Source organism: Nicotiana tomentosiformis, chromosome 5 (genome assembly GCF_000390325.3).
Source record: "Nicotiana tomentosiformis chromosome 5, ASM39032v3, whole genome shotgun sequence".
NCBI lineage: Eukaryota > Viridiplantae > Streptophyta > Magnoliopsida > Solanales > Solanaceae > Nicotiana > Nicotiana tomentosiformis.
The window spans coordinates 7,930,532-7,943,279 of record NC_090816.1 but is presented as its reverse complement, the minus strand read 5'-3'; the positions used below and the strand labels follow the sequence as shown (position 1 = coordinate 7,943,279).

General features: G+C 36.0%; 2 protein-coding genes across 2 annotated transcripts in view; both read right to left on the bottom strand.

Annotated features, from left to right (window-relative positions):
- LOC104087487 (hydroxyproline O-galactosyltransferase GALT3) overlaps window positions 1-12,748 on the bottom strand; it is a 172,324-nt gene that overhangs the window by 89,476 nt on the left and 70,100 nt on the right. The gene's annotated exons all lie outside the window — the stretch shown is intronic.
- On the bottom strand, window positions 6,306-8,310 carry LOC138891889 (uncharacterized). Its single transcript, XM_070175574.1, has 4 exons — window positions 8,100-8,310; window positions 7,345-7,733; window positions 6,925-7,164; window positions 6,306-6,761 (listed from the first exon to the last, which is right to left on the bottom strand). Exons 1-4 carry the CDS (start codon window positions 8,308-8,310, stop codon window positions 6,306-6,308), a joined length of 1,296 nt encoding a protein of 431 aa, XP_070031675.1.

Sequence of the window (12,748 nt, the reverse complement as noted above, 5' to 3'; positions counted from 1 at the left end):
GAAGAATTTTTCCCCTTATGTCGTTACAAACTCATGATATAATTGGAATATAAAAAGAATATACCATATTTGTAAAATATTTATTTAAAAAAGTGAGTTGAACACCTTAGTTAAGTGATCTTTTTATACATTGTATCCGGTACAATTGGTCATTTACAATAATAGCAATAACAATAACAACAAATTTAGTGTAATTTTACAAATAGTGTGTATACAGACCTTATCATTATTTTATAAAGATAGAAAAAAACTATTTCCGATAAATACAATTGGTTATTTACAACCACATGAATTAGTACCAATTGCCATCAATTATGAGTTTCGTATATAGTGGCAAGGACATAGACATTAGGACAAGGAAGTAAATTTGAGTTGGCCCTTTTACTTTGGACTTGTGGTAAACCATTATAGAAGTAGTACACAACAAGAATTAGTACCAATTGCCATCACTTATAGCTAGTACTAGTACTATATATCAAGTGGATGAGTGGAGAACAATAGTTTGTGCTCCCTCCTTTGTTGCCCTTTTGCTTACATATACCCTGCCTTTATGTATAGAAAAATACCATTCCTCTTGATATAAAAGTAAATAGAAATTACATCATATAAATTGAAACGGAAGAAATAAGATAATATGTTTATTTTGAGCTCGTTCGGACAAATATTTTTGGTCATCTTAGTGGAGGATTAATTAATACTTAAGCCGGCTGCTAGCTTCTAAATTAGTCGGTCTAATCACCTAATATAACTTTGATTTTATTGTAAAGTTAAACTTTTCTATAACAATCATGCTCTATAACAGTACTTTACTATAACAATCAAGTATTTTTTAGAATTAATTTTTTATTTTATGTTATAATATGTTATTAAAAATAGCACTTCACTATATTATCAAAAATTATCGAAACAAACGAGACTGTTATAGAAATGTTTGAAACAGGTCATGTGAATGGCATCGATAAACGTAGCTCTTGTTTAGGAAGAGAACATATGGATGGGACCATTTTCATTTATTGCTAACGATTGTTATCTCTCGTACATTGTACGTATAAAAAGCATATACATTAACCACCTAACTTAGAGTTTTATTTTGCTTTTTAAAAAAAGAAATAATTTTTACAAAATTAAAATATATTCAGTTGACATTGAGTAAGATGTTTAAAATAAGTGATCGAATTACCCTGAAAAGTTACTATATATCGGAATTCAGTAGATATAAATTTATATTCTTTAGTATGTTATATACCACATGAAATTACATGGTTTGAAAGGGTTAATTAATTGAATTTTCTTTATTACAAAATTATATTTTGAATATAAGGTAAAAATAATTTTCTTTTTTCGTATATATATAGGAGAAGTTTCTAGTTATTGACATATAATGTGGCTCAAAACTATTTAGAAGGTTCAAATATCGTGTAAACCTTTTGTTTATGCTCCTTTTTTCCTTTAATAAGTTAAATTTGAATTTGACACTTTCACGATAAAAAATCGGGAATTTTTTTATACTAGAGTCCCAAAACTCAGAAAAATAAGCCAATGATCGATTATCCCTGCCCTTTCTAACAGCTCATTTTTTTTTTCATAATTGTAGTGTTCGAGTTAGTTTGCACATAGCTCGACTAATTCCACGTGATATCTGTTACATCTCAACTCCCACCAACAGCAGAATAAGTCACCTAGTATTTTTGTCTCCGCAGAAAAGTAAATCCGAGACTTCTTATATCGTTCTAACTCACTTTATTGATCAATAGGCCGGATCGCAGAGCCTTTCTAACTGCTCATTCTATTCTTTCTAAGTACCACAACTCTAAATATGCTTATTCCTTCAATATCTTTACATGGTAACATGGGAAAATGGCCTATTCCGCATCAGCATCAACTCAAGCTCGCGGTGACATATTTTACATTTTCTTGAATCTACTTATTAATGTTTTTTTGCTTCGTTAGTTAAGGTATATTAAATGAAAAATGAGTACCACCAAGGATTGTGGTGGTGTGGTAAGTATTCATTCATCCTTAACTAGAGGTCTCGGGTTCGTGTCCCTGGATATGAAGTCGTCTTTATTAGGAAACTCTTTACCCCCAATGTGGGACTTCTCCGTGCGAATCCGAATTTAGTCGGGGCCCAATATAAATATCGGAAACCGGGTGAAAACAAAAAAGAAAATGAAAAATGAGTGGACTTAGCTTGAGGATTGCACATGGATATAGACATGGACATCCTTTAAGTTGTGTATTCTGGTCAAACATCATAAGGGATCCACGACAAGGATCCGAAAATGAAATATTTATGTTGCATTTATTAATTTCTAGTATACCTGAATTTCAATTATTTAATCAAATCATCGATTTTCTTCTTTATCTGTTTTCCTAATTTTCTTTTTGTTCTTTCCCAAGCATATATAAAAGAAAAATAATACTATGGAAAAGAACATGGTATTCGACTATTGTTGTTGGTGTTTAAGTAGACAAAGAAAATGAAACATAAGGGTAGCTTTTATGGCCAAATTATATTGTTCTCTTTTTATTTTTATTTTTTGTGATTTGCAAATTATGGTCTCAAATATGAGATAAAGAAGTATAATCATCAGACGAGAGCCGGTTATTAAAATCAATCTCTCCTATAAATTATAATGTGTATAGCGACCTAATAGATTATTACTATTACTGTTATTATTATTATTATTGTTATTGTTGTTATCATCGTGGTTACTATGCATAAAGATCAATGAGCCATAGATCAAAATTGAAAAGAGAGACAAGGGAAGAGAAATAAACAATTGATGAAAAAATATGAAATCATTTTATTTCAGTACGAGATCAAATGGTGTTGGGCCAGTTACACGCAGTTCAGTTCAGGCCTATTCAAGATTCTAGTCTAGCAAACATAGACGTCAAAGTGGAAGTTGGAAACATTATTTGACATAATCATTAGAATTATTATTATTATTTGACTAATGACTATGATAATAATGTTGTTTTCTTTTTAAGTTCCAAAAGGAATTTCTCGGAATATTATGTATGACCAATGGATCACATGGTTACAAGATTAAAGTTGCCGCCTCCGTCTACGGTCGTGGGAGGAGAATCATAAAGTTTTATGTTCAAATCTTAGTTAGGTCAAAAAGTACTTAGGGGTCGTTTAGTAAGATGTATTAGGAAAAATAATATATGTATTATCTTTGTCATTATTAGTCCCATATTTGATAGTATTTTTCAACCTGTGTATAACTAATACATAGTATTTATACGTCCTTTTTATTTCTATATTTATATATAGCAAAGCATGACATTAGCAATGCCATAGTTTTAAATACATGGATAAGCATATATAAAGACAGAACTTCCTTTTCAAGAGCTTTAAGAGATAATACATAAAATGCATCCCGAACTTGTCCCGGTAAATGAGTTTTACACCCAATCTTTACGGGTATCCCAACACCATCCTATACTTCTTATGACTGATATTTTCTGCACCTTTGTAAGCCATCTCCCAGGTGCGTTGTGTCTAACTGCAAAGGGGCGCATTTATTGCTATTGTTTAATCGTGAAAACAAAAAAGAAAAAAAAATTGTCAGCACTAATTACAACCCCCATCGGTAATATATTCCTCTTTCCTCCAATTTAATACCCAACCCATCTTATTTCTTCTTCTACCATACTAACCTCACTAACCCTAATTTAATTTTACTACCAAATCAGCCATAACTGACGTTCAAGATTCGATTTTTGAAGGCAAAGATAGTTAATTTTTGTTATTTGAGTTAAATTTCGTCTATTTCTACTTAATTTTTTCCTATTTTTCTTGTATTTTGAACTGCATTTTTTGTATATAATGCCTTCGAAAAAGTTGAGTAGGCTTTGTACGGAAGAGGACGATCATGCATCTACTGAAGAAGTGCGATGTATCATGGATATTTGCTGCCATTGTTGACTTCTTGGACCCCTAGGAATCCTGGTAGAAAGTATTGGGCTTGTCCATACTATAGGGTAAGTTGATTTAATTTTCAAGATTAAATAAGTTAAGATATCAAGAAATAGAACTATAAAATATCAATTTTGTTATTATTCATGATAGGGTGCTAGAGCATGTGATTTTTGGCATTTGAGGGATGGAGAAATTGACCCTAGATCAAAGTTTGTTATTCCTAAATTGAAATAAGAAATTGGAAAACTTGAGAGCCAAGTTAAATGTTTTAAAAAAACTGGACAATCCGATGGCAGCAAAGAAGGATGAACATGAGATTGATAAGATAGGCATTCAACTAGATTACTTGAAAATTGAAATGGAGAAGATGAAAGAAAGGGAGAAGAAATGGATGAACAATATTGCTCGATCAAGAAAAAGGGAGAAGGTTCTTTGGTTTATCATTTTATGTTGTTTAATTATCGGTGTTAGTACTAGGTTTCAAGTGAAGGAGGATGAACTGAAGTTGCCATAGACTCTTTGTTTCTCTTTTTATTGTACTCCAATCTTTTTGTTGAACCTTATTGGTGTATGATACAAATCAATATGGGTGAATCATTTTTGTATTATGTACTATCTCTTTTTGGAATGAAGTTGGTGGTTATTTTGATTCTAAATTATTTTGTTCAAGCATATTGAATTCTTGAAATGTATTGAAAGAAACTGAATATATAGTGACAACTCCTAATAGAAAGATAGCATAAGTGCAGTCAATAATCACAGTTAAAATTCAGTCACTACTGCTCCTTAATAACACCATTCATTAGTCATAGAATACTAAATATTACAGTCACAACTTTAAACACTAAAGATTGCATAATTGCACCAGTCACAGTTGCTAACACAAATTGCACCAGTCACAGTTGCTAACTCAAAATATTGCAGTCACAGCTGCCAATACAAAATATTACAATCATAATTGTCAATACAAAATATTGCAGTCACAGCTGCTAATATAAAATATTGCAGTCACAGCTAGTGGTGACAAAATAGTTAAAAGAAAATAGTTAACCACCCATATTATCCACTAAAAAGTAGGTTGGATAATGAACTTTTTTAAAATGGGTCAAATATGGATAAGAACCATATTATCCATTTAGAAAATGGTTAACCAATGAGTTTAACTTTTACATTTGTAAAGCCTCAAATTGGGGGTTCCTCAAGTTTGGAAGACTAGGAATTCTCCCAAAAGTGATCATATTTAAGAAGTCATAGATAATATGGTTACCCATATTATCCACCGGTTAACCAGTTTTTTATCCGTATTAAATTTGGATCGGGTCAGTTAATTTATCCATTTTTTCATTATTTATTTTCGACCCGAACCATATCCTACCCGACCCGCCCGTTTGCCACTCCTAGTCATAGCTGCTAATAGACTGCCAAAGTAAAGAAAATGTTCCTAAAGTTTTCAAGGTTGTGAGGACTTTGTTGTGGAGCTTCCTTGACTTAACTGTGCAACTCTTGACCTTGTTTGGATGACCCTTTTTCTTCTCATCTGATGGAGTTGTCTTTGTGTCAATGCTGCTTTTCCTTTCCACTTTACTCCAGTTGATGGCGTGTGTCCAATATCTCCAGTGACATCTGCTGAAGATATAATATCTTTGGGCCTACTTGAAGGCATTCCAGGCTGTTAAAGAAAGATACTATTTGTTAGTCTAAACAAATAGTACCACTTATTTGATATATAAAAGGTAATCAGAGGCCTTACATTAAGGATGGTGTAGCCACTTTTTGTTTGAAGCACCCACATTCCAACCACTCTTGGTCTTTTGTAGGGTCTTGTCTCATTGGTAGACCCTTTTGGTCGACCCCTTCCTCTTCTAGTTTTTGGTGCTGCAATAGAGTTAAAACTGCCCCTTGGTGCTGCACTAGTTGTTGCACTTACTCCTGCACTTGCTGCTGTAGTTGAAGTTGTTACCTTGGTCTTATGACACCGTCTCTTATTATGGCCTTTCTCATTACATGCTCTACATGTAATCTCCAGTCCTCTCCTAGACAACTTACCTGTCTTGTTTTCAGTTTTCTCTTTTCTTCTAACTTTCTTTGGCCTCCCTAGCATCTTTCTGACTATTGGTGGAATAACATATACATTCTGTGAGTCTTGCCACATTGACATATTAAATGCAGGTTGAATGAAATGGTTGTACATTTTCAAGTAAGTCTCTTTGGTATACCAGTGAGCAACATATTCAATTGACTCCATCCTTTTGAATTAAAGTGCAGCTACTGCATGAGCACACGGTATGCCTTTTAGCATCCAAGATCTACAACTGCATGTCATGGTTTGTAAAGAAACTAAATGTTTCAGATATTCAGTTTCTTTCACTTCATATCATGTGTCTCCATTCCACATAATATCACACTTTATTGACTTGGTTGTGTTGTCTTGTAAAACCTTCAATGCCACTGGTGAGATATCACAGATCCAACCATTAGCAAATTCTCTCAGTTGCCCAATCATGTTCATTATTTTTACTCTGATTTTATCAAGCATTGTTATAATTGTCTTGTGTCTTGGCTCTACTATCCAGGAGTTGAAGCTTTCATCCATGTTGTTGTCCACACTATCACAGTTGCTGAAGAACTTGAAGTACACCTTAGACCACCTTTCTTTGTTATACCACAACAAGGCATCAATGATTCCTTTACTACATAATCTTTCCATGAAGTCAAGATTCTTTTTCAATTCTGCCTCATAAGTACTTCTGGCATACCTCCAGAAATAATTTCTTCTTTCAATGCCTCTCCACTTCTTGGACCAATTAGCTAAGATGTGTCTAGCACACATCTTATGTTCACAGTTTGGCAGTACTTCATCCATTGCTTAATACAATCCATACATAGAAGAACAGAAGAAAATGCAATAACTTATCAGTAAAGACTTATGGAAGCAACAGAAGAAAATAAACACAAAGATAACATAAGAATAAAATAAAGAACAGAATACTAACCTTCTGCATATGTGTTATGAATGTGAAATTTGTCCCATCTCCAAGTTCAAGGTCATCCTTCAACAGCCTTAAAAACCAGGTCCAATTGAACTTATTCTCAACCTCAACCACTGCCCAAGCTAGAAGCAATATCTGGTTGTTACCATCTTTACAGACAGCAACAAGCAATTTTCCCTTGCAAACACCCTTTAAGAAGTAATCATCCAATCCAATACATGGCCTACAACCAGCCTTGAAGGCCTTTTTCAATGCATCAAAACAAATGTAGAAGCCAACAAATATTTTCTTACCACCTTCAAAAGTCTCTTCACTTAGTTTAACAACACATGTACTACCAGGATTAGACCTAAGTATTTAATCTCTATAGTCCAAAATTCTACTATACTCCAGCACATCGTCACCCATTATATCTTTCAAAACCTTATTCCTTGCTTTCCTACAAATTGATATCCCAACATACAAACCTAATTCTTTTCTTACAAGCTGCTGAGACTTGAATATCCTAATGTTAGGTTGTTCTCTTATTTTGTCTTTGAATTTCTCAGTCAAGTACTTGTTGTTGCACAATTTGTTCTTGTTAGTATGTTCACATATGTGCATTGGAATGTACTTCTTCACAATAAAGTCTTTAGTCCTAGAGGAATAGCTAGCAAACAGATGCCAATGACAACCATCCTTGCACTTACACCTCACCCTTGTTGGTTGATTAACATATTTATCCACAACTTTTTCTTTAACAGCAAACCTAGTAAGAGCTTCTCTAAACTTGTCAACACTCTCAAATGCAAAACCAAGCTCCCACACAATTGCTTATAGTTTGGGTCAAATATCACTCTTTTTTTAATCTTTCTTCTTCTTGTTTTGGGTTTCCTTTGATTAACCTCTCCCTCTCTTTCATCATCATCATCATCATATATATATATATATATATATATCTGTTTTAAAGTTGGCAGCCTCATCAGAAGGATAATATGGATCATTACCTCCTATTTTACCCTCTAAAGGGTTCCTTTGTCCTCACTCTCTCCAGCTTCATACTCATCATAAGCCACATCTACTATTTTTTTTACCTAACTTAATACCATCAGCTGTAGGAACTCTAACATTCCTCTTTTTTCTCTGCTCAGTTCTTCTTTCCTCCCTAAATGACCTATACTACTCATGTATATCACTACCATAATCCCCAACCTCTTCTTTAAATAACTCAACATGATCTGAATCTGAGCTATTCTCAGTACTAAAAACATCTTCAGATTCAGCAGGTTCAGATGGACCAGCAGGTTCATCAAGGGCAGTAGGTTCAGGGGGTAGCAGTATCAGGGGGAGGGGCAGTAGTATTAAAAGGAGCACTTGGTTCAGTAAGGGCACTAGTGGATACCTCTTCATATGTGCCCAAACCCTCACTTCCCCCAAGGTCTTAACTGATCTCGCCCAAGTCACATCTCAAATTAGGGTTGTGAAGCGGTCGATTGTAATAATAATATCTAACTAGGAGTCGGGATTGAATCCACATGGAGCCTAGATGGGATTGGTGGTATGTATTTGATCTAAGCCCGTGAATTGTCTAAGTTGCACTTCCACAAACTTTGTTTTGATTTTACTTCTAAAATCATACTAAGGATTGCAATTGAAAAATATGAAACTAGAGAAGAATTTTTTTGTTGTTGTTTTTCAAATATATAAAAGGTCTAGGGCCGTGGCTTTCACCTAGGTGTTTTCCTAACGGGTTGTGGGCTTTAGGGCGAGTTTCGTTGGTCGGGGTGTATTATAGCAATCAACACTCAAATACCCATTCAATACCTCTCGGTAAGAGAGTGGTTTTGCCCAATTTGGCCTTCTCAAGTCCAAATGGGTATTGAACAAAACAGTTGACAAATTGCTCAAGTCGGGTTTTACTATCTCTAGGTTCAACCCTTTAATTGGGACTATCAATCTCTTGATTTCATCCTAAACTCTTGTTAGCCAAGTTTTCCTAGACTAAGTCTCTCTTTCTCAAGTAGAGACCAAATCAAATAGGCTTGAACCAATATTTGCAACCATTGATTCTACAATTATAACAATAAGTAGGCTAAATAATACACACCCAACCATAAACAAGCCCTAAATCAAACACCCATTAGGTTCTCACACTAGGGTTGGGTCACAACCCTAGATAGAAATTTAGCTACTCATAGTGGGTAATGAAGAAAATAAAGAAAAAAGATGATAAAACTCATATTGAAAGATAAATAGATGAAAATCCAATGTAAAATCAACAAGATGAGCTAAAGTTGCCTAAAAGAGTAAAGAAAAATGGCTACAGACTTTCTGGTATTCAAAACTTGCCCTAGTTTCATGAAAGTAGTCTATTTATACAAAGCTGGAATTTTCGAACAAAATTGCCCTTTCGAAGGTTCTGCGGCCGCACAATTATATGTGCGGTCCGCACTTTGCTTCAGCTCTTGACAGGAGTTGGATCTGCGACCGCACAATTCTGAACTACGGCCGCACTTCTTGAGTTCTGCGGACCGCATAATTCTGGGTGCGGCCGCACATTATAGTGCGGTCCGCAAATCTTGATTGTCTTGAATTCCCAACTCTCTGAACCTTGACTTCTGCAGCCGCACAATTATTGTGCAGTCCGCACTTTGCATTGCAGCACTATCAAATTTTCTTCTTGTTCTGCGGCCACAGACAGAATTATGTTGTCCGCACTTTAGCTTTTTTGCTTGATTTTTGTCCTTGTTCAAAATCACTCCTTCTTGAGTTGAATTTTATCACTTTGGCTCATTTTCTAATACTCTTGCAAGTAAGCATATTTCATCAGTTTTTGGGAATACCTTTAAGCATTTTTGAACTAAAACGAAAGTCAAAAGACGCAAATAAGTAGTCAAAATCCCCACTTATTAACTCCCTCAAACTTAGGCTTTTGCTTGTCCTCAAGAAAATAAGGTAATTCCCACCTCCACAAGAAAAGAGCTATTCTAGCTAAGCTAAGGTAAACCAAACACACATCAATTGGGACCAACAATTACCCACACACTCATGAATCATCAACAGGGCAATGTTTTGAATGTTAAAGCAAAAATAGCTCTAATGTAACACTTGAGCATTAATAGTTGACTTTACTCATCAAGGAAGTTCGCACGTTCATGTAGGTCACTGTGGATCCCAAACTCCTCCTCCTATACTCTCAGTTAGCTCATCTCACTGAAGAATGTAGCACTCAATTCAATGATTTGTGAAAAGTTCGCTCATCACTCTCAAAAGAATGTCACAAGTACGACTCTAAGTACCATATGTTTGTCCCTCATGTAAATCACCACTAATGTAAACTCACTCGGCTTGAAATCACGTAGGGCTTTTTCGGCATGTAATGAAGGCTTTTGGACTAAGGTAGGAAATGTTGGAATAAAACGGGTTCATCTTTCCTTAAGCACTCCATTTTTTCTTTTTGGCTCATGCTTTGCCGACTCTTTGAGTCATTTTCTTCTTCCTTAGGGGAACTAGAGAGACTTGACATCACTCTTTCTTGGTCATGATATTCATTTTCTCCTTCTTTGTTTTCTCTATGCTTTGCACTTTGGCTTTTCTTTGAATCTCTTCAACTCTTCAATTTATTCACTTTCTTTTTGTGTTTTTCTTTTGTTCTTTCATTTTCTTCATTTCTTTTATCCTTTTTTTTGTACCTTGACACCACTTTCAAACTCCTCGTCTCTCTCCCAAACTTATGCTTTCGCCAATTTGCTTCTCATGAGTGTTAAGGAAAGCTCGGGTGCCAAGAGAGGGTCACTACAAAACGGGTAAAGTCTTGTAACATGGTTATCAAATAAAAAAGACTTTAGGCCTAAAAGGGTTGACTAGGGATAACATCATTGATGGGTCATGAAAAATTTCAAAACGGGTCAAGGAGAGCCTACAATCACTTCTCAAGCCAAGCAAAACTTAGAATTTTGCCTAGAAACACATTCGGGGCAAGTTCTAAACCATTCGCACGGGTACTTGGACTTGTAACAAAACATCTCACCTCTCACACAACTGGATTGTTAAAGAGGATAGAGGCGAGGGCCCACAACAACCGTATTCAAGTTTGAAAATCGCTAATGGTTCAACTAAACCACTTGATGATTACCTAAGTCAACACAAGAGTCACAAGGTCACGAACTAGAGCCATTTCTTTCCAAGAACTTGTTTTCAACCATAAGCGTGTAGTTAAGTGTGTTGGTAACAAGTGAAGCATGCTTGATCCTTTAATTCATTATTACTATTGTTTTTACCTAATCATCAAAAACAGACTCAATCCCTTAAGAAGGTTGTCATGCCATCCATCGTTGGGAAGAGCCACCCAGTTCACACAAAAACCACCTTTCGAAAGAACCGTGGCATTAAGAAAACCAAAGGCTTATTGATCACTTAAACATAAAAAGAAGCTACCAAATCAACAAGAAGCTATTAAAGTAACTAAGAAGTTAAACTACTAAGAAACAAAATAAAGAAGCTATGAAGTAACTACTGAAAGCAAAAATGAATACACAAGCCGAGAATGGGAAAGATAATATATACATCAATAGAGAGGGAGGAATATATACATAATGAAAAAGAAAATAAAGATAAAAAAGAGAGTATTATAGTTATTACATGCCAATGTCATATCAAATCAAAATGGACCACCCCCCTGAATAAGAATAATCATTGTCCTTAATGCTTAACAAAAATCAAAATAAGGGAGGGAAGAGAGTAAAGAGAACTCCCTATGTGGTCTCAGTATGCATGGCAACATCACCACCCTCAAGCTCCTCCAACTGGATCTTATTATCCTCTGCTCGGGGAGTAACGCGGTTGATGAACATCTAAAGCACCTCCTCAGCAGTATGGGCAGCAAGGTCTGGCTCGTCAGACTGGCCAGCTGGTGCCACTGGTGCTGATGGTGATGCTGGGTTTGCTGGTACTGATGGATCTGTCTCTATTAGTAAGTCAAATGGAAGATCACCAGCTGTTGCTATCTTGGTCACCTCTTTTCTCAACTTGTCCACTGATTTTCTTGAGGCATGTGATTTCCTCATCTTCTTTACCTGTTTACCCAACTCCTCAATAGCTCCCTCATGTGCCACCAATGTATCCATGATAGTCTTCTGATTATCCAAGATCTTCTTCAATGTTTCCTCCACTGACGGAGGAATCTGTGGTGCTGCTGGGGTAGAAGACTGAGCTGCAACGGCAGTAGCTGTCTGCATCCAGTTTTTGAGACTCGCCAATATTTGGGAGACTCGCAGCGCAGTGAGTGGATATGTGAAGGAGAAAAGCACTGATACTGATGTTGATGGTCTATAAGATAGAGGTGGTGGCATGTTAGCTGTCTCGGTGGAAGGACCGGCTGCTGTAAAAGGCATGGAAGTTGTATAAGGCATAGCAGCTGAATCTGCAACCACCACCGATGGCTCATCAGACTGGCCTACGGTAGCAGTTGACTTACCCTTGAGCTTCGGGTTCCTCAGGTCCTTCAAAGAATACCAGAAGAAGGGCTTCTTATCCCGAACCTTCGTATCAAAGCTCCTCGGCTCCACTCCCGCATCTGTGAGATACTCCGTAAAGGTGTTAGGATACAAGTAGGAGCTCTCACCATGTCTGACAACTACTGACATGTTGGCCGACAGGATGTCACCCACATTGATTGGGTACCCGGCCATGATAGATGCCACCAAGACTGCCCCGGGAATTAGAAGATTGTTCTCATTTTGGCTCGGGTCTATACGGTTGCACACAAATGTTTGCCACCCTTTTGCTTCAAAGTTGAGGGTAGCTCGTGCAATGGGAAACCCCGCTGTGATCCATCGTGGTGGTAGTC

Excerpts from the sequence above, each read along its gene's own strand:
- LOC138891889 (XM_070175574.1), bottom strand. The coding sequence starts at position 8,310 with ATGAAGAGGTATCCACTAGTGCCCTTACTGAACCAAGTGCTCCTTTTA. Across the intron at positions 7,165-7,344 it reads GTAGGAAAGCAAGGAATAAG|GCCTTCAAGGCTGGTTGTAG; the intron begins GTTTTGAAAGAT and ends GCATTGAAAAAG. Across the intron at positions 6,762-6,924 it reads TCATAACACATATGCAGAAG|ATGTGTGCTAGACACATCTT; the intron begins GTTAGTATTCTG and ends TGTGAACATAAG.